The sequence below is a fragment of the Fundulus heteroclitus genome, chromosome 18 (genome assembly GCF_011125445.2).
Source record: "Fundulus heteroclitus isolate FHET01 chromosome 18, MU-UCD_Fhet_4.1, whole genome shotgun sequence".
In the NCBI taxonomy this organism is placed as follows: Eukaryota; Metazoa; Chordata; class Actinopteri; order Cyprinodontiformes; family Fundulidae; genus Fundulus; species Fundulus heteroclitus.
The window spans coordinates 11,019,347-11,042,061 of NC_046378.1; the positions used below are offsets into that span (position 1 = coordinate 11,019,347).

General features: G+C 40.8%; 1 protein-coding gene across 1 annotated transcript; it reads right to left on the minus strand.

The window, feature by feature from the left end:
* Window positions 1–574: 574 nt before the first annotated feature.
* On the minus strand, window positions 575–20,508 carry LOC118566757 (sacsin-like). The gene is made up of 13 exons (XM_036150125.1): window positions 20,450–20,508; window positions 20,288–20,352; window positions 19,948–20,056; window positions 15,498–15,648; window positions 13,427–13,517; window positions 13,263–13,348; window positions 10,900–11,011; window positions 10,511–10,657; window positions 6,051–7,536; window positions 4,865–4,956; window positions 3,674–3,700; window positions 1,829–3,024; window positions 575–1,306 (listed from the first exon to the last, which is right to left on the minus strand). Exons 3-13 carry the CDS (start codon window positions 19,968–19,970, stop codon window positions 575–577), a joined length of 4,143 nt encoding a protein of 1,380 aa, XP_036006018.1. The 5' UTR covers window positions 19,971–20,056; window positions 20,288–20,352; window positions 20,450–20,508.
* Between the last annotated feature and the right edge of the window lie 2,207 nt (window positions 20,509–22,715).

Here is a 22,715-nt window from a genome sequence, read left to right on the forward strand (position 1 = left end):
TCACCTTTGCTGCAGATTTTAGGTGCTCAAGGGTTACGTGAGGCTTTGGTTGACCAGACGCTTTTGGTGATGGCCACTACATCTTGTGGCTGTCTGGGGTCGGTTCCATCAAATTTCAGGTATTTAAGACCATACATCAACATGCTGCGTGAACAGAATGAACCTATGGCCACATATGCTGAAAACTCATCAAACCAGGGAATAGATATCTGTGGTGTTGTAGTACAGATACTGATTTCATGGTCGAGGCCTCCTGCTCGGTTCTGAATGGGAGTCTGAAAAGAGTACCACTGTATTTGTATGGCGAGTCTTGAGCTAAAGGCAGCTGGCAGTGAGAAAACGTTAATGAAAGGTTTGAACTGATTGGGAAATTTTCTCAGCCTCTTTTGCTGTTTGCTCCAATTGATTTTTATCCCTGGGTTGGACCTGTCTCGGATGTGTTTGCTGATGTGATTGATATTTGGATCAAACATGATCATGAACTCCCTGCTCATTATGATGGGGATGTCAGTGATGTGATAGACTGAGTTAAAACCCAAGCCAAACTTGCCAACTTTGTCCGCTTCGCATCTCTTCACTGACCGCCGAGCCGCGTGATGTTCAGGAAGTCTGTGTCTGTGAATACAGCGTTATTGAAAGACCACAGAGAGGGCCCGTGGCAAATGATCATGCCAGGGTCGAGGAGATTTTCCCGGATGTCGTTGTTTTTTCTCATGTCGATGAGAAAACTGCACTCTGTTGCGCTGGCATCATCAGCATTCTGGAGGAGCTCCTTAAAAATATCTGCTACAGATGGATATTCCTCCAAGATATTTTTTATTCTCACTGTTAGAGGTTCTTGCTGGCCTGATTGCTCAAATCCCAGATTCTCTGGGTTGATCAACCTTGTGCTCAGACACGGGACTTTCAACCATTCAGCAGTTTTCATCGGGATGTCATCATGGACCAATATAATTGGTTCTGAGGCATCTTCGAGCAAGTCATTTAAGTCGTCCACCTTGATGTCACAGTAGGTGCATTCGTGAATGGGTTTCATGGCTAATTTGCTTGAGTTCTTGTAGCAAAGAATGGGCAGGTGCATATTAGTGTCCACTGGGATCTGATTGTTGTACAGCCATCTAAGGATGTTGATCAACAGCAAAATATTGTGTTTACTTTCCTCCTTGCTTATCTCTTCATCACATCTTTTTTGGATAGTGGCGATCACGTCAAACACATGGCTTGGGACGACCTCTTCAACCGAGCCACAAAACTTGAAGAGTTTGTGAAATTTTCTCATTGTTTTTGGCAGAGAGTAGAGGTAAGGCTGCAGGTCGAGATCGGGGAGCGGTTTTAAGACGGTTTGGCCGGGTGATGAGAACGTCTTTCCAGTCCACACCCAATCAAAAAGGCAGGATTTCATCGCTTCTCTCGCGTCCTCAAGATGAGCTTGCATAAATCCGTAAATCTCAAACAGGATCTGCTGAAATTGGTACCAGTCCTCTGTAGTGAATGCTTGGGATTTATGCCAGTCGTTCACAGCTTTCAAGTGCTGCAAAACCTGATCCACCTGTGGCTCTATAGTGAGTTTCAACGCCTTCTTTAAACCTGCAGAGGTGTGTTCAACCAGTGCTACTGAAGATCCCACTAGCACTGCGTGGGATAATTCACACATCTCAGACAAAGAGCAGATATTAAGAGCATCTCCAACCCAAGCAAGGGATTTTGGGTAAGTTAGAGGTCTTTCCTTACAGACAGGTACCCATTTCAGCTGTAGCAGTGCTGCCTGGATATCTGCTGATTTGATCAACTTGGTTTGTTTATTAAGAATTTGCAGGAGTGTTTTTGCCTTTTTGATTATTAGGTCCCATTCAGGCTCCTCGCTGCTTTGCAGCTCCTCTATCCTTTTTGCCACTTTGAGAACGTCTTTCTCACTGACCTGCACCTCATTTCTGAGCCCCAGTTGTCGAAGTGAATGGAGAATATCAGGAGATGTTGTAAACGTACTCGTGGGAAACCGCGTTTTCTCTTCCTTGTAGAACAAATGCTGTAAAATCTCTAGTTCAGGGTCAAAAATATCTGAGGCTTTTACCGACCTTCCACAGGGCAACTCAATAAATTTAAGAGCAGACAGCCACCCGATCACAGAGGAGTTTTCGTTCTTTAAAAACCCCAGATGTTTAAGAGCCCAGAGCATGATCTGGGTAGTTTCATCCTTTGAGTAGAACCCTTTGTCGATGTCCTGAATAATCATCTTCAGACATTCTGTTGTTTTAACTTGTTCCACGTTGAGCATCTTGATGAGACGGATCGATTCCTCATCATGACAAGCCACAAGGTTTTCTGACAGCTTCACATCTGGTGGATACTTGGCTCTGTGATGTAAGGCTTTTGCGCCTCTCATTGATGTAAACGCTGAGGTACCTTCAGCAGAGGCTCCCGCTTTTTCAAAGATAGCGAGATCAAGTAATGTATGTTTCTCCTTTTCCGTGATGTCGGACAGTCCCGCAAGAAATTTTCTGAGCGTGATTTTCTCTTCTGCTGAGAAAGCTGAGACTTGGCTAGACAACCGCTGTGTTGGTAGTCTGTGTAGGACTTGCAAAAACATACCAGGAGAGCACGGGTGGATGTAGCACTTAAGCTGAGGGTGCTGCAAACACGAGTCCAGCTTTTTTATGACAACACCACCAAGCTTTTCCAGAATGTCAAGGAGGCTTTCAGAAATGGGTGCCTCTTCATCATCCACGTGAATTATGGGCGAAGGGGTTTTGAGACGCAGAAGCTTAGCTGTGCTCATGCTTTCCTCAAGGGGCATAAGCGGGATCAAAGGCATGTCTTCAAATGTGTTTAAGTCCTCAGAAAAATCCATATAGAGATGCTTCCACACCATTTTTAACCAGGATACTGTGGGATGCTTGAGCTCCTTGTTTCCAGGTTCCCACTCTACACTGAAGTCTCTTGTTGGCCAGGCTGTGGAGAGGATCTCCTTGATGAGTCGAGCTGATCGTTCCGGATTCAACACTTGTAGCTGAGTACAGGGTCTTCCTGTTAAAATGACACACAACACAGTATTCAGTCTCATATATAACTTTAGACAAAACCTAACATAAAAAGGTTTTTAAGTTAGGTTTGATGTTCATGTGCAAAGATGCATAATTTTTAGCCACTGGTCAAATTGAAAATTCTGATCAAAATCTGATCCTGTTTTTTCTACATTTAATGATATATTTTTAAGAGCATAATCAACTGTTTATTTTCTAAAAACCAGCAACACTTGGCAAATAGATTAACAATACAAGAAAAAAACATTTTAATAAAAAAATATGCATATACAACATTTAAGAAGATTCTACAATAACACACGTGAGCCATGCAAACAAGCGTTCACAATTCTCCTCAAATCAGTCTCCCGTTATTCTTGAGGACAGTCTTGTGTCCTAAAATGCAGGCAGCAGATAGCTCAAACAGACTTCTAACATGCAACGCTGATTTTAACATGAAAGAATACAGGAACCCTCCACATAGTGGGCCAACCTGATAATAGAAAACGTTTAGTCTCTAGATTAAAAAAAAAAAGTGGAAAGAATCGAAATATGTGAGTTGTTTATTTTACTCATCACATCTGTGAGTCTGCAGCCACACATTAGTTTTGGTTAATGATGAAAAGATATTTGCCAGACTTTGCAATACCTACCTGAACACCCCCAATGAAACTGTTGCACTGGAATTTAATAAATAACAAATTAATGGAAGATGAACATATCTCTGGAATAAAAAGTATCTTTGAGATATGTGAATTACTTGTGCATGTGTGAGGATTAGACAGCAGAGAGATAATGCTGAAGAGTCACACAACATAAACAACAATAATAAACCTATTTAAAATATAGCACCAAGGATAAATAGGTCAAATGCTTAGTCTGCTCCAAATGTTGCCTTTATGTTCCAATATTATCTGTATATATTATTTTGGAGCTGTAACTCAGTTTATTTATTTAGTTTTTGCCCAGCTCATGTTCTACTTGTCCATAGTTGAGGAAATAAAGTCATTTGTGAATTGTTATGGTTTATTAATTTCCAGTATCAGATTCTCACTATACATTAACCATTATTTAAAAATATCACTGTTTCAAAGTTTTACAAAATGATTAAAATCAAATATATTTAAATGGCTTTAATTTCTTTCCCTTCAAACAGAAAAGCAGCAAGTATTCCTCCTGCTGGTAAAATAATGTAACGTGTTGATTACGACAGTTATAATAAGGATATTAACAACAATCAACCATTGTTAATTAGATTATCAGGTATAGCAAAAAATATTTAATAGACACCCGTTTAACATCTACTAAACTTTGTTGTTATTTTTAAAGTGCTAATGGTGCAGAACACAATCTTTTTTTTTCTGAGGTTCCGTCCTTTAAATACTAACACCAGGAGCATAAAAAACTGATGTTAGCTGGTTAATTAGTCTGGCTATATGTTTGGGTAACAAAAGAAAAATGCTTGTTTTTCGACAAGCTATGTGCAACAACAGGTGGGGGAGGGGGAAGCGATCCAGCTGTTTCCTCAACATCTTCTTAAAACTTCAAAGTACCCTGATACCTGAAACTGCTCCATGCCTAATGCTCACTCTCTGCTCCCTCTGTTGTCATCTCCTCCTAACTTATCTGCCAGCAGTTTACCAAATTTAATGTAAGTAAGATAAACATGTGCTAATGAACATCAAGGCTATATGTCACACAGTCATCACAAATTGGTCCTAGTAGAGACTGAGTACAACGTGGTGAAGCCACTGTTGGGTTAAGGATGGACGTACAAAAAGGTATAATATTTACAGTATGTTATATTGATGTCTTGTAAATGTAATTTTGAAATGTTTTACTACCTCTGCTTTTGGCCGCCTTCTTTAAACTGTCCATCACTGAAGGCTTCACCGCTTCCAGTAGGAATCGACGCTCAAGTCCTGGATAGAGAGACCTAAGAATAAAGGAAAGAAAAAGTAGGTAACATAGCGTAAAATCAGCAGGAGTAATTAATACCACTTTGAAACTTTCAGCTTAAATCTTCGCTGGTTTGTACGTACATTACACCAATGAACAAATGTAACCATGGTTTCCCATTAAATCAGGTTAAGCTTTTACTGTTTTGTGTCAATTAGGATCATTAAAATTATTTCATTTTTGTTGAACGGCAGAAAAATTATCCACACATACACTACGTTTACTGCCTTCAAATGATTTGGGAAATCCCAGATGGTGATGTGATGGTTTTTAATGCTTCTGATGGGTTCCTTCAAAACATTTATTTTAACTGGAGACGTGCCTCAAAGCAAGAGGTTTTGACAAAATGTGAAGTATGGAGGTGGCTGTATCATGCTGTGTCTATGATAGACTAGTGATTTTCGCGAAACAGAAGACATCAAGAGGAAACATTATATGAAAGTAATGAAGTAACATGTTAAGAGATCAGACAGGAAGGTAAGGCTTGGGTCAAATGAGCCTAATTAGCTGCCAAACTAGTACCAAAGGGGCTTAAGGACAACAAAGTCAGTATTTTATTGTGGTAATGAAAAAGCTCTGATCTCAGTCATGGAAAAATCTGTAAGCAAATCTGAAAAGATGTGTTTAATAGCAGTTCTATGAAATACTAAGCAGATGTATATCAACTTCAAGTTTAAGAAAGATAAAACACATTTTAATAATTCAGACACTTATAAAAGAGAAAATATTTTGGTACTCCAAAACAAACTAAAATGGGAAACTCGTATTTAATGTCTGATAGTAAGAAGAAAAAGGTTGTGTGTCTTTTAATAGTGTATTTTGGTATTTACCATGGATCAGGAGTAAGGTGCAATAAGTGTGAGTCTATAACCATCTGTTAAACATGTCATGGTTTGTGAATCTTGTAAAAAAAAAAAATCATAGAAATAAAGAAAAGCACAATGAAATGAAAAACACGGGTTAATCTGTGGATAGTAAACTGATATTTTCCTAATTTTTGCCCCTCAGTGACACTGACCCTTTAAAAATATATAAAACAACCTAATTTAAAGTATTATACTGAAGTTTTACCTGGGGAACGCTTCAGATGCGATGTAAATGGCATCCTTTTCACTGACAGAAGATGAAAATGATGCAAAGGTCTCATCCTGAAGTGGCAGGAGCTCCAGGCCTATAAGGTCGCTGTAATTGGCGTCGCTGAGCGCAAACTCCAGCAGCAGCAGCTTCTCCTGCGAGGGACCTTTGTGTTTGCACTTCCTGATCGTCTGCCGCAGTAAAGACGGAGTAACCTTCTTCACCTCAGCGGACTCGGCCACGTAGGAAGCCAAGACACAGTCCACTGCAGCCGGCACCTTTGCTACCTGTATTCCTGAGCTTTGGAGGTAGCCGATGATCGTCTCTGAGATATCATCGTCTGTGTCCAGCTCTGAGAAGACAGCCTGGTCCACTCCGACCCAGCTCTCACTGAGGGAATAGATGACTTGCTGCTGCAGCAGTTCATGAAAGAGCGGCTGGAGAATGGGCGTCCAACGCGTCTTGACCTGCTTAGGGTCTGGCCATGCCCCGTAAGTCCCTGTTGGGGACAAAGGAAAGTCTTGGTCCTTTTTCGCCTGCACCCTCTTTATAGCCTCCACTATGAGAGTGAAATAAGCCTTGGGGATGACAGATATTATAAGCAGCTCATTCCACAGGGCGGCTGGGTCCCTCCACTGGTCCACTTCTCGCCACTTGATGCTCCTGCGGTTGTCGGTGAGGCCAAAGAAGCCGCTGACATGCACTGGAAGCCCCGTTTCACTCTCCTCGCCTGGCGGAAGAGGGAGAAAGCAGAAGGCCCGTCCTGAGAAACCGGGCGTGGCGCCTCTGTCCTCCTGGTCTATGACAGTCAGCGGCAAGGCGATGCCAATTGTTGGCATGAACTTCAAGTCGTCGGCCAGAGAGTCCAGCTCTGCGCACATCCCTCTGCCCCCAACGCCGTTGCAAACCAGCCATGTGGTCCTCTGAGTCTCTTTGGATGTTTCATCCTGAGTCTCCATGTGAAGTTGGTACGTGACACACGTGACGACGGAGCTGGGAACCCCGTTGCTGTAGCTGTCCACTGCCTGACACAGCGTCTTCAGGGCATTTGGCTTTTCCAGTTTATCGTCGGGGTTCTCCGCGGCCGTGACCTCAAACAACACTCGCTCCGTACCGTCGCACTCTCGCACGTGCAGCGAGATCTTCTGGACACTCTTCAGGAAGAGGAGCACCGTGTCTGCGTCCGCTTTGAACGATTCAAACAGCTCCAAAACCTTTTCCTTGTTGTAAATGTTGCCACTGAGCTGGGAAGGTCTCACGCGCAGCGGGAAGCGGAACAGGGTCCCTGGAAAGCTGCCGTCCCAGACGGTTTTCTCAGAAATGCCAAAGATCCCCGTGTAAGGTGCGAACTGATCGCTCAGCTCTGTGATCTCCTTAATGTCCGTCTTCAGGTTCCAACACTGCCCCGACTCGTTCACCCCGAAGAGGGTCTGATGGGGGTCCAGCATGGCAATCTGCTCCCCACTGAATATACTGGGAACATCTGAAACACAACAACAAACTTATAATCATAAAAATTCTTTATCAGTGAGATTTTGGAACTCAACGCAATTGAAATATGTTTAAAAAAGGATTTAACTGCGGACATCATTTGCTTTACCAAAGCAATCTGCTCATGTGAGAGACAAACACAAAGTTTTGCATGGTTGTGAAGCAGAAGGCAAAAGTTACACGGTTTTAATTATCTTTAAAAATCTGAAAAGTGTGGCATGCATTTGTATTCAAAAACCTGACTGAAACACCTTTTGCAGCAATAGGGCTTGGGATCCGCGTTGCATTGTGGGACGTGGCGGCCATGTTGATGGCAACGCAACGTTAAAATACCTCTGACATAACGTTGTTGAACGAAGAGACGTAGAAGTAGAGTTGAGAAAGAATAGATAGAAAAAGTATGTTAAAATCCCGAAAAGGATCTGAAATTTACCGGGACACATTAAATAGAGAAATCAGGGACCGGTATGTTGACAAAATCAGCATTATTATAGAGCGCCGACGACCACTTGTTGCTACTGTTTTGCATATCGGACGTCTTCGGCTACCTAGTTTGTTGTGTGAGCGCCTATACTTCATAAAAGTTCCAAAGCTACAAGTCCTTGGAGTCTCATGTGCAGTTCACGAATGGATGGGTTCAGGAGCGGCAGATTATAAAGCCAGCAAACAGTGGGAACACAGTAACTCGTACAAAGGTAAGCTGTGCTCAGATGGGCTCTGGCACCTGCTAACCGTTAGTGCTAACAACCACTCACGCATGTAATGTACTTTTAACTAGCTGCTATGTGTTTCAAACGTTTAGTTAGTAACGTTAACTGTCAACCCTCCCTAAACCCTCCTGGTTTCTCACGTATTTGAGCCTTTTACCGCTGCCGTTTTAGTATTTATGTGCATGTATGTGGTGTGCGGCTGAAGGAAAGAAACAATGTAGGCTATAAAATAAAACCGTGCATCTTTAACTTATCAGAATGAAAATGCAGGGAACACACTCTCATTGACATCGGGATACTGTGGAAAGTTATGATCGGTCGTCTTAAAGCCGCGATCCAAGCGAGCCGACGACTCTTTGTTATCTCTGACACTTGTTCTCCGTGGTTGCGCCTCCAGGTAGGAAAGCGGTGGAACGTTAACCCATTTTCTATGTTTTTCCCATGGCAATCATGTGTTGCGCTGTTACAGCCCACAACACAGCAACGGTTTACCGTGGTTGAAATGAAGTTAAGGTAAAATTAATCAAATTAAAACACGGGTGAGAGAGGGAGTACAGTATGCGGTAGTCATAGGCAGTAGTCTGAGTAGCGGCGGCGGGGCATTCAATATGGCGGCCACACAAAGTAATACGTCATGACGCCCAAGCCCTATTATAGCGGGAGGTTTTTTTTTTTTTGGCTACGTCTAAACCAGCGTTGCAGTTCTAGAGGCGGACATCTTTGCCTAATTGCTCAAGCTCAGATTGGATAGAGAGCATCGGTGAAGAGCCAAATTCAACTATTATGACAGATTCTCAAGTGAAGTTAGAGCTGGACTTGACTGGGCCATTCTAACACATGAACATACCTCGATCTAAACTATTCCATTGTAGCTCTGGCAACAATACATATAATGCATCACTTTTCACCGTTAAGAAAGAACATATACGTATAATTGTATTTATTCATTATAATGTCCCTATAATGTCATGTATATGTCTGTGGGCTCCATTGGTTTTCCCTGTTTAGTCATTGGTCTTGTTATTGTGAATATACACAAAATCCCTTTGCTTACTTACACATAGAGCAAAAACTAAGTATAAAACACAGAAATGTGATGTATTGAACTCAGAGATCTGAATAAAACAAATAATCGAATTGGAAAACCTTTAGGCGTCGAAATTTGTAAAGTCACATTACGTGACTAGGCCCCTTTAAGGAGTTTCTCACCCACCTAGGCTGCTTCTCTAAATGATGATATTTCTGCCCAACCTGTGAGTTAAAGTAGATGTTCATGTCTTGTCAGGGTCACAGTTTTATAATCTTTCCATTATCAGATGAAGGACTGAACAGTTCTTCCTGAGATGCTCAAATCTTAGGTTTCATTATGCAACCCAGCTTTAAATTTCTTTACAACCTCATCCCTGACTACGCTGCTGTCTTCTTTGGTTATCATGTTTTTTGCTCATTAACGTTGTCAATAAGTCGCACTGGATTTTATCGGAGCAAAAAGCCTGAACACACATGTATGCTGCACTTTTCCATTTTTATTAGTAAAGAATTACAAAAAACATCCTTTTTCCTTCAACTTCACAGTTAGAGCTACCTTTTTATTGAAGTATGTAGTTGCAAAGTTGCAGCAGTTTGAAAAGGTTCAAGGGGTGTTAAGACTTTTGCAAAGAACTGTAATTAATGTACTTTTCTTGTGCACTGCAAAAACAGAACTAAAAATAAGTAAAATGTTCTCAAAATTAGTGCATTTGTCCTTGATTTGAGCAGGTAAATAAGATTATCTGCCAACGGAATAAGTATTTTTACCCCTAAAATAAGATAATTGGATATAACTCACTTGAAATAAGTTGATGGAGATGAGTTCTTCCTATTTTAAGTGCAAAAATCTTATTTCATTGGCAGGTTATCTTATTTACCTGCTCAAATAAAGTACAAATACACTAATTTCAAGAAAAATTTACTAATATTTAGTTCCGTTTTTGCAGTGTGTGAGCATCCAAATAATGCCTTAATAAATACTGTCTGTTTTATCTGTGGAAATTTGTGCTGTATGTCCCTGTTGTGTTTTATAAGCCAAACTGCATTGTTTCAGTACTGACTCTTACATAAACATCCTACAAAGAAATGTAAGAAAAATACCTTAATTCACAGGAGAAAAAATGGAACTTCTGTTTTTTTTTTCAAGACTAATCTTGTGTGTAGAAAAAAAGAAACTAACATTTGGAAATATGACACATATTCCTTCATTTTCAGGCAAACTCTCACCTGTAATGTGATAGACAGAATTGAAGCCGATCCCGAATCGTCCGACTTTCAGCGGGTCGTCTCTCTTCCTGCTCCTTGCGATCTCCTGGATGCCGTTCCAGTCCTCCACAGTGAACACAGCGTCGTTGTAGACATACAGCGCTGTCCCTGCCGGTCACAGCGCAAACAAACTTAGCAGATTTAGAAATAGGCAAATAATAAATGTTTGGTGTATGGAACAAGTTTGCAGCTCATTTCTTTAACTGTGAGTGGATTAGCTACAAAAGCCATAAAAAACTACTAAAGCAGGAAAGAGTGCTAAAATGGAAGCTCAGCGGTACGAGTTCCTGTTAAAGAGTGATTCCACGGATCACTCAGCTGCCCTGATCACTTGACTAAACGCTGCTAACCTTGATGCTGAGCCATGTCAGGTGACCACAGTGACTCCACGCCATACTCGGTCTCGTCGTATAAGAACTTCACTTCTGTGGCTCCGGCATCCTCTGCATTTTGAATCAGCTCCTTCACAATGAAGCAGAGAAACACTGAGTGTTATTGAACAAAGGAGCATTAAGGAGAACAAACAAACTTTTTCAGCATTGCTTTTATCCAAAAAAACTTTGCAGTTAGAAAATTGGAGTGGATGGCTCCATTTAGGACATCATGCCTTCATTTTGCTAATGCTATTAGATTTTATATATTATCTAAAAGTTAAAACAAAAGTCCTGTTTTTCTTTTTGACCAAGATGGAGCATCTTCCTCATCACTAGTCCCCGAATCATGGAAGTCTCAACAACAGCTGTCAGAGCTGTTTGGTGAGCATACGTTTCTTTTTCCTGCCTCTCCAGCATAAAGGCTAGATCTGTGCAGTACGTGACTAATGGTTGTCCTGTCAACCAGAGACGGACTGGGACAATATTTCAGGCCGGGAATTTCATACCATCTCAGACCACCAGCATAACCTTACAACCTGTAAGTGTGTTTTGTGCTCTTACAAGGTTCCTGCTCTGGCTCCTTATTGCTGCTGTTCACCACCTTCATGCCAGCAGGAGCTATTGCAGCACTACTGCTCCTCACTGAATTGACACTGCTTTGCTGTAAAAAATAATGATAATTTAAACCCACATCATTTTCCATCTATTTAAATTTACTAATTGACTATTTGATGCCTAGGCTATATTTTCTTAATCTCAATGGGATTTTTCCTGGTTAAATAAAGTTAAATACATAACAATGATTTCAATAATTAAAGAATTTATAATTAGAGTTTATGCAGGGTACACTAAATCTGAATTGAGGACATTTTAGCATTACATTTGTTTTCCATTGGCTCTTTATTAACCATATTTGAACATTTTCAATAAAGCCTTTGTTTAATTGAGTCAGTTTTTAAACCCTTGGTTCCTCACAGTGAGACTAACCTCCTTATTAAACTATTGTGCTGGATAGACCGTTTCACTGTTAGCCTCTAGTGTTTATATCTTGGCCGCTCCTTTATGAAACAAAAAATTCATTTTAGTGCACTTTTCTGCATCAGTGGTCAGTGCTTGTTCCTTCTTCACCCTCTCCCTCTCTGCTCCCCTTCTTTATTGAACTTCTTCGCTCCATTTTATATGGTCTATAAGAGGTCCGGTGCACAACTTGATGTGTATCTCTGCACTGCATTTGATAAATTTTTACAAAGTGCAAATGGAGTTGGGTATTCTGATTTCTGCAGAACGAATGGTGCTTCAGGTGAAGTCGGGCAATAGTTGCGTTTCCATCAATGTTTTTTTAACGCGCGTTTTGAAGTATCACATTAGAAGATAACAGAAATAACATAGAAAATAACAGAAAAAAAATTATTAAATAAAAACTGGTGGAGCAGAGGTATGAAAAGTTGCTGGCAACATCGCTGCTGTGACAGGGAGCATCAGCCTCCTCAGAAAATGACAGGAGGGGTTGGGGGGGCAGGGTTGTCTGTCTTTTCCCCTTCGCAACTTCAATCTGTGGTTGTTTCAGACAGGCGGTAACCGGAGTGAGCCACATGAACGGCGTTGTGTCCGCCCCTGCTGTCAACAGAGGCCCTCACCCGGGCTGTGAATCTCTGCAGCTCCCCCAGAGTTGATCCGTTTCATAGGACAGCCAGACGGTGGCAGTCTCCGAGAATGTATTTAACAGTGCTCTGTGGAAGGTTAAACTCTTGCAATATTGTTTCATAACTGAACCTTTCAACATACCTTTCCATTAAGACAGGTATGTGTTAATTTGCACGACAGGAAACGGCTGCTAGGAAGTAGCTACTTACCTGAACCTACCCTGCCTAGAGAGTCAGAGCAAAGATTATAGGTTTAAAACGACTGAGGCATGCCAGCTGTTGGTTATGTTGTCTGTTTATCTGTAGGGGACTCATGACTGAACATACACTGTGGTTGAATGTTGTCAGAAATGAGTGATCACATGGCCACTGTTAAGTATGGTGGAGGGTTTGGGATGCTGTGGGTCTGATTTCCTGTTTGAAATTAAAAAACAGGCTATTAATTGGTCTGCCAACCTGGTAATAATCCAAGCTAAATCCAGATCCCTAAACAAATGGTAAATAGACACAAACTCAATGTTTTTCCAAAGCCATTTTTCCCAGTCTGAGATTACAGCACTGCTATAACAAAGTGCTTCTTTTTGTCTTTTCTTACACCTTTCCCCCCCCCCCCCAGAGAGGCCAATAAGTTTAAAGGGTGCTTATGATTATGTTCAGCAGTTACTCAACAAACAATTTAAGTAAAAACACGCTTACCTTTAGAATCTGCCCTCCTTCCGGGTATCTTCTGAGAATATCCTTCAAAAACTCCACTAGGGGAGGTGTAGTCTGTCCGAATCTCCCTGTAACAGACCAGAGTTTGTAGGCCGCGCTGATATAATGGGAGGTTTATTGCAGCGATGAAAGTATTTTAATCCTACCTCCTCCCTTAAGGCCCCTTCCCTCTAGGGTCATAGGTACTTCTGGGCTTCCTGCAGGGACCAAGCTGCCAATTTGCACTTTGTCATCCAGCTGGGAAAGATTAAGTTAAAAACAGAACAATTTTCATTTTAATAGAGTGCGCAGTCTGATAAGTCTAAATTGTAGAAAGCAATGGCAACTTAATGTAGTAATGTTCAATTTAGATCAAACTGACTTATTTAAACAAAAAAGAAATAGGACAATTAGGACTATTAGGTTGATTAAAGAAATGACAGGTCAAAAGCATTCTGTTTATTTGACTTTAAGCAGCAACACCCCTTTTGGTATTTGTCTCCTAAGCACAGCTACGGACAAATCATTCCTAGTGATTATTGCAAACTGGGTGATAAACAATCTTTTCCTGGTGCGCGTTTCAGGATCAATGTGTGGCAGAGAGTCAGTATCAGGGCACCATGCAGCGGCCCAGCGCTTCTGTTCAAGGTGACACAGCGAGCCGCTGCGCTCAGCACTCTGTAGCTGTAACGTGCTGCGAGGCAAACTCAGCTGCACACAGGAAAAATCCTCGCTTAGCACCCTGACCGTGGTGACTGCGCGCAATAATAATTACTGTATAATTCGGGACCAACACAGATAAATACTTAAAATGGGGCCAGTGTAAAGTGCATTGTTTAGAGGGCTGATGGATAATGGTTATAATAGACATCCAAATGCCTGTGAGAGGCTAAGCTACAATGTTTTCTCCTCATCAATGCCCCCCTTGTTTAAAATAATCATAATAAAACAGATAGTCTTTGCAAATGTAATGAAAAAAAAACTTAGATCCTGCTATAAGCCCTAAATATTGTCCCTTGGATAAAGATTTATTGAACATTTCCACAAACCATAAATTTATTTCATCTGGACATAAAGTGAAACATAAAAAGTGGTGCACAGTTGTGAAGTGAAATTATACGAATAAATACTGTTTGAACTGTTTTCCCACAATTAAAAATCTGAAAAGGATGGTGTGCATATTATTATATCTACGTCTTCTGCATGTTTTTATCAACTCGTTTGTGGTAAAGTGCTACTTATATAAAACGTTAACACCGACAAAGCTAGTCAGTCACCTTTATTATAAACAAATTGTCCTAAGAATTCACTAAATTAGTAAATAGACTCAACCTGCGAGTAATTTTTTTCCCAGTACCCAGCTCCGTGAAGGCCTCAGAGGTTTGTTTGAGAACATTAGAGAACAAAAAGCATCATGTAGGCCGAGGAGCACAGCAGACAGGTCTGGGAGAACGTTGTGGAGAGGTTTAAAGCCGGACGGTTCTACAGAGGACTGTCTCAGAAAAGCTAAATACAAATACATGGAATATTTTCTCAAGTTTTTCTTTCGAAAAACTTTAAAAGCAGGCATCCTTTCCATATCCCAATTATTTACTACTATAAAAATTATGTAATGGAACGGTTATGGTGAGAAGCACAAACAGGAAGCAATTGGGTACAGAGATGTTAATTATGAACTAAAACGGCCAGATTGTGAGTCCAGTTGTAGCTGGTAGGCTGGGTTTAAAGCTTTGGTTCTTTTTGCGTATCAGGAACGTGGAACTGGGCAGATTTAATGGTGCACAGCATATGCATTTCTGTTCCTATCTCAGTCAATAGCTGGCAACAGATCAATAGATAAAGATGCATGCGGACCTTTGCCACGCTGCAGTCAGTCATGGGATCAATACCATTAAAAGAACTTGACTAATGGTTGGTAGAAACAACAAATGATTCCTCGGGGAAATCTCAAGACGCTATGTGAAGCGTATGCAACCATCACAGCATCTGTGCTTTAGTTACAGCGTGGGATCATTGAATTAGGATCCTTGTCTGATGATTTTAACTAGGCGTCTTAGAAAATAAAACCAACAGTTCTTCTGGTGGTTTTGTTAATATTATTAGTATAATAATGGTAGGATCATGGGTCAACAATGAAAATATTTAATAAAAAAGGACGGTTAAAGTGAAAAACCTGTGTCCCGAATGCTGCTTTAGTTAAAAAAAAAAAGGTTCAGAAGCAGAAAGAAAGTCCCTCACCATCCTCCCATTGTGAAACAGCCGCTGCTCTTTGACCGGCAGGTCCGTCTCCTCGTACAGCATCTGTTTGACATCTTGGACGGATGTGGAGGGGGACACCCGGTAAGACCTGGGCCCGATGCACTCATGACGCACTGTCACCCATGGTGCCCTGGAAGCAACAGACGTACATTATTCAGATAAAAGTGCAGGGCATTACTCAAAGGTATTGACCAATCTGAAATAATTGTGACCCAGATCTAGTCCACATTTGTAGAAAATGAACCGGATGCCCAAAGCAGAGGAAAATGAGTTGCCACATTTGATCCCTGCAGTGGAGGACGTGAGAGTCTTGGTTACAATCAATATTGATTAAACCTAAAAGGTTGGAAGCAACATGAGCATGAAAGCCGACTGAAGCTACTGTTACTGGCTTTTCAAGTGCTTAGAAATGGTGTACAGTACAAAAGTACTCCCCCTCCCCCAATCCAAAGCTTTGAACACCACACAAAAGATGTTCACACCATCAACACCGAATGGAGGGAGTCTGGCACAGCTGCAGACCTAGCAAGACGTGGCTGTCCACCTAAAATGAAACGCTGGGCAAGGAGAGCATTAATCAGAGAAGCAGCCAGGAGGTGCTGTAAAGAATCCCAGCTCAGGTGGAAGAATCTGTAGAAAGGACAACTATTAGTCGTTCGCTCCACGATAATTGCTTTTATGGAAGAACGGCGAGAAGCAACTATTGAAATAAAGCTACAAGAAGTCACTTTTAAGGTTTCCCACAATCTATGTAAGGGAAAAACACGTGGATGCAGGTGTTCTGATCAGACTATTTTATTTTATTTTGTTATTTATTTTCTCACACAACGAGGGGAGCGAAACTGGAATCACCCTGAACACACCGTCCACACATTGAAACATGGTGGCGGCAGGATTATGCTGTGGGAGGCTTCAGCTGGGACAGGAAGTCTGGTCAGCATGTATGCCTTAAAATGGACAGAACAAAACACAGAGGAGTCCAAGCTTCACTTTCTAGCAGGACAACGACCCTAAAGCACCAAGCCAGAGGTAAAATGGAATGGTTTAGATTAGGGCTGCACAATATAAGGCAAGGCAAGTTTATTTATAAAGCACATTTCAGGAACAAGACGATTCAAAGTGCTGTTAATGAAAACAAAGAAAGAAAACAAGGCAGAGGAAACAAAAATAAAACATTACAGAGACGGAGGGAAAACATTATAGGAGAAAACAAATGTCAGTGGAATAATAGCAGCAGCCCAAAATATAAGGGGAAGGTGTAAAGGAAGTACCATGCAGGATATAGTGATGGAGAATTTGATTGTTTAAGTCACATTTCCTTGACTTCTTTCTTTCTTTTGTACCATCGCAATATCCCTACCACTTTCTGTAAGCGTCAGCACCTCAGCCAGTATAAATATACATCCTGAGTGGGCCTCAAGGCCAAATACATGATTCCTATGCAGAGTGTCCATGCACGGCGTTTGAAATGGGATATCCAATGAAATTCTGGGCCTAGGGAGCCATTTTTGATTGCAGTTTTACTAACATTGGTTTTGTGATGATGACTGCACTTTGATACATTCTGCTGCAGCTTTACTAGTTTAGATCAAAGCATATGTATGTGTTAGACTGGCCTAGTCAAAGGACAAACGTAAAACCCAATGCAGAATCTGTGGTAAGTCTTGAAAACTGCTGTTCACAGAGAATCTCCGTCCAATCTAACTGAGCTTAAGCCATTTCCCAAAGCACAATGTGCAAAAAGTTCAGCTGCTAGACACATACCCCAAGGCATTAGACACTGTAACTGTTTTTGTAGATCTAGAGAGAACAAACGGTGCTGAAAAAGGAGTAGTGGTAGTCTGTGAGGAGGTCTGGAGTAGCAGAGAAGTATGTTTGAGTGGTGTAAGACATGTATGACGGTAATAAGACAGTGTTGAGGTGTGCTGCGGGTGTGACAGAGAAGTTCAAGGTGGAAGTGGGCCGGCATCAAGGATCGGCTCTGAGCCCCTTCTTGTTTGTTGTGGTGTTGGACAGGCTGACTGAAGACATTAGACAGGAATCTCCTGGACTATAATGTTTGTAGATGACATTGTGATCTCCGGTGAGAGCAAGGAACAAGTGGAGGACAATCTATTGAGATGGAGGTTTGCCCTGGAAAGGAGAGGAGTGAAGGATAGCTGTAGCAAGGCAGAACACACGTGTGTGAATGAGAAGGAGCCAAGTGGAGGTGTGAGGTGAGCCGAGATAAAGAAGGTGGAGGATTTTAAGTACTTAAGGTCAGAGCAACAGCAAATGTGGAAAAGAGGTGAGGAAACGTGTCCAAGCCACTGAGCTATATAATACACTGGAGTGCTGATTTTGCCGAAAAACTGAAGTCACTGGCCGCCATCTTGCTACTCCCTACTCTTACAGAGTCCCATAGGATTTGGTTGCAACAACAAGCAGTTTTCTGGTTGTGTGAAAATGTTCCACAGGTAATTCTACAGTCAGTGGAAGTACTAACACTATCAACTACTAGGAAATTATGTGCTGAAATATTTGACATGTTATTCATATTATATATATATATATATATATATATATATATATATATATATATATATATATATATACATATATGTAAATGTATGTTTTTGTATATTATTATTTGTAACTCCCTCCAATTCGAATAATGGACACAAGGCGTTCTTTGCGTTTTACTGGCATTTAATCAGACACAGGTGTCATCAATTATGCCGTGAGAACTGTACAAAAACATAAAATAATCAACATACAATAAGGCATTCTCATGGAGAATAAACAGAGTAATTGACAGAGTAATTGTAACAATATAAACTTTTCTGAATTAGTAGGTCGACACCCTTGTGTAACATTTAGAGACATGTGACTAATTAACTTAACAGATATCACAAACAAACATATTCCTTTATAGAAACACAAAATAAACTTTGTTTACCTCATTGGCCTTATTAAGTTGAAGGGGTTAATAAAAATGCATCTTACAGCACCATCTTCTTCAGGAAAACTTCAGCAAAACCAAAAATCTTCCTTGCAAACGTAATGGACAGGGAAAAATCCAGCGTGCTGCCCTCTACTGAATCTAGCGTGCATTTAAACCATCGATCCGACCAGAAAAAACACACTGAACATTGGTTCCACCCTGGAAAGTTAACATATATTCCAAATGTGCATTTTTACCTTCAATTGTTGATTTTATTAAATCAACATTGTTTTTTAACATTTATTGCAAATTAAAACTATGAAATTAACTTAAACAACATAACTGCTCTTGATGGCAGTTACATTATTTATATATTTATAAATGTTATATATATATTTAAATAAATAAAATACTAAATATTTCAGCACATGACTTTCTCAGTACTTGATAGTTTTAGAATATAACATAAACGTATATGGCATTTGACATTTTAAAAGTTTTAAGCCCCCCCTGAACATGAGAAAATCCTCGTTATTCGATTCTGTAGCGCACATATTCCATAGTTACTGGGGGAAAACAGGGAGTACCAATATGGCGGCTGGTGGCTTCAAAGCGACTCGTTCTAACAGCGGGCTATTAGCACTCCAGTGTATTATATAGCTCAGTGGTCCAAGCAGGTTGGAACGGATAGAGGAAAGTTTCAGGTGTGTTGTGTGATAAAAACGTTTCCGTAAGAACGAAAGGAAAGGTGTATAAGACGTGGCGAGAGCAGCGTGGCGAGAGCAGCGATGCTGTCTGGTTTTTGACAGCGGCACCGAGGAAGAGACAGGAGGCAGAGCTGGGGATATAGCAGAGATGAAGATGTTGAGGTTCTCTTTTTAACGTGGAAAACATTTTTACAACCCAGCAGTGAATTTTCTTCAGGGGTACCAGAAGAGCTGAAAACAATGTGTTCTTTCTTCTTTCCGTGTCACAGTTAAGCACTGCTTTGAGCTGGTCTATCGCATGCAATCACAATAAAACACATCAACGTTTGTGGGTGTAAGTCGACAAGAATGTGGAGAAAGAAAAGGGATGGAAATGCCTTGGCACCATTGGGAAGTTATTTCCATACCTGAACACATTGTTACTTCATGCCACAGCTGCTATGTTACGTAAGGAAAGGCGTTTCATTTATACAAGACAAACCTAGAAGTTTGAAACAGCAAAAAAGAAAGTCAATATTCCTGCTTATCCAGCAGCAGGCTGCAGGGCCCCGGCAGCCAAGTGCACAGTGGTGCATTGGCTGGAGGAGGGTGGGTGGGGCAGGCAGCAGCTTCAGCAGAGGATGGTTCACATCCTCCTTGGCTTGCATTACACCCACTGCACATGAGTACACTGCAGATCGATGAATCCCACACAGGCACCATACCCCCCAAAAAATAAAATAAAATGAAACACTGACAACCTGCTTGTAGTTGCTCGGAGCATCCTGTACTTGAGTGCATTTTTTTTTAGTGAACTCACCACGGGTCTGGACAGCTTGCCATGTCGCTGCTGTGTTGTGTCCCAGCTCAGAAACTTTCATTGGACTATCTTCTCCGCCGGGCGCAGGGATACAGCACCGGGGGGGCGGCTGTGGTGAGGCGAGGAAACCCGTTATTTACCAAAACAACGCTCTTTATTCAAAAACAACACTGTGAAACCCATCAAGGGTCTTCTTTAGACAGAGTTTTCATTTAAAAAAAAGACACTTCTAATGATAATTTATTTCTAGGAGACACCAACTTGTTTACCAGCGATAAAAAAAAAACCTGCCGGTGTTGCGTTTAGTCCCTCTTTATCCCGACAAACCCCACTCACTCACTTGTTTCTGCGCCGTTTGCGGTCCGTCTCCCGGCCTGCTCACACACCTGAAAGCCCCGCGACTTCCTAGAAACAACAGCAACAATAGCAGGCGACATAGTTAATTCCCCTTCAGCGGCACCGTAACTCCTTCAAAGGCCATGTTCTAATAATAATGAATTACACAGCGCGGCGGAGAGCAGCGGGACCGGAGATGGAGCAAGATGATTCACCCCCCGTCACTTCCGCGTCGTCTCAAATCCGCTCACTGAGATGTTTATTTACATTGGGTACATTTCTCCACGTTTTTCTATTCAGCTTTAATTGTATTCAGATGATCACATTGAGATCCAAGATCTCGTCTAAGAGAGACCTGTTTTAATAAAACATAAAAGGCTACAAACGCAGCAACAATGGGCTACAAGTAGTTCAAATATTTGATTCAAATTAAATAGGCTAATAAAACATGACATAAACAGAACGTTTCGATCGAATATTTCTCTATTCTTTATCAAAATAAATAGAAATTGTCCCAGATGAATCAGTCTGGATCGCTTTAGATCCTCCTGCAGCGTTCAAGTTAATGGGGCACAGAATAAGAAAATGCTCATATAAACAACATCACCCTAATCTGACTGAGGCAGGAAGGTCATTAAAACAAGATGTTTTTTTTGCACTGAAAGAAAAGCAACATCTATTTCTGAAGAAAACCCCTAGTTTGATCTTCATTACAACATGTTCCATATGTCAATTCATTGAAAGCTTATTGACCCTATGCCAAGATATGTATATTTAAGTGTCAACAAAATATTGGTTTAGCTACTTGTCATTGTGTTTATGGAAGGGAGAGTTTGTGGAGATTTATTTTTGTTAGCAGACAGCAGGACATCTGTCTTGTCATCATTTAGTGCTAGTCTCAGATGAAGCAAGCCAGGTTGACCAAAGTCAGATGCGGACTGCAGACACCTAAGCACAGCTGTAACAGCATTTGTAATGGCAGTAAAGCACAGTGTCATCAGCATAAAAAGGTTTACAAGCATCCATAATATATTCAGAAACATTTAGTTGCTTACAAGATAAATTACATAGAATGGTCAACATTTCTTTTCATTTTTTTTTTAAATAATTGGAGAATGGCAACATCCTATCTTTTTTAACGTCAGCCTACATACCATGAAGATATTCTGTGGCTAAATTTGAAAAAAAAATTACAGGTATTGTATAGTCAACAAAGATTCAAGAGCTCTCACTTTGGCTTTTATCTATTTATTTATTTATTATTATTTATTTATTTATTTATTTATTTATTGTGTATGTGTGTGTGTGTGTGTGGGGGGGGGGGGGGGGGGGTCTTTGTAAATGGTATACATCTATTAGGAACAGGTTTACAAGTGAAATTCTACATGCGGCTGAATATATTTGGATGAATTTAAATTCATACCAGTTTATCACCATTTAATTACAGCAGCAAACAACAAAATCCAGCCTGCATTTGTCCTGGATCTAGAAAGGTGTGAAAAGTCAATAAATGGATAAAAGCACAAAACAAATAAGATATTAAAAAGTACATACAATGAGTACACAATCCTAAGCTTGTGGCAGGAAGTTGTGTGGTTTGGCTCTGCTCTTTATGTTGTGTCATGTCCACACGGCAGCAGTTCAAACAGTCCATGGAGAGGATGTGAGGAGTCTCTGACAATGTTCAGAGCTCTGTTTCTCTGTTATAGACCCTGGAGAGAGCATGTAGGGACACCGCAATAACACCCTCCGCTCCCCTCAGCAGGGATGGGTGCCACTTTGCACTGGAGCACCAGGCTGAGATGTAAAATAAACACTCAATTCACGGCCCTGGAGAGACGCTAGGAGGAGACGTTTATGGAAGGAGGGTTGTTTTAAATGGTAATACAGGCAGGATATATAACGCATTGTAGGCCTAGCTGCTAAAAAAATGAAAAACAAGCATTGACAGAGTAATAAACTCCAACGGGTTAATGTGTAAAAGTGCAATAACTCTTCCGCAATCTGTAATTATGCATCATAACCTAAACCAGCCCTAAAAGTACCTCAGTTGAGCAACTCTGGCAAATAACCAAAATATTAACTGTTTTGCAAGAAATAATATAATATTACATAGAGATCTTGCTGGATGTCAAACAACTTTATACATAGTTTAACGTTTTTGAGAGATCCTACGCACTTAAATATGTCTGTTACCTGATGGACACCTCAAAGGGATTATCATACTTGTAATCATTTGTAGTTTAAACTCCATGCATTTGACTTGATCAATTTTAAGCTTACAACTTCTCATTATTATCTTTGTCTTGTAATAGAGCTTGTTGTTTTCCTCATGTATCTATTTTTGCTGATGACATGTTCAGAAGCAGGCATTTTACTGTGTTTGTTTAAGTCTTACAAACATGGTTATATTTATTCTGGCATTTCTAGAA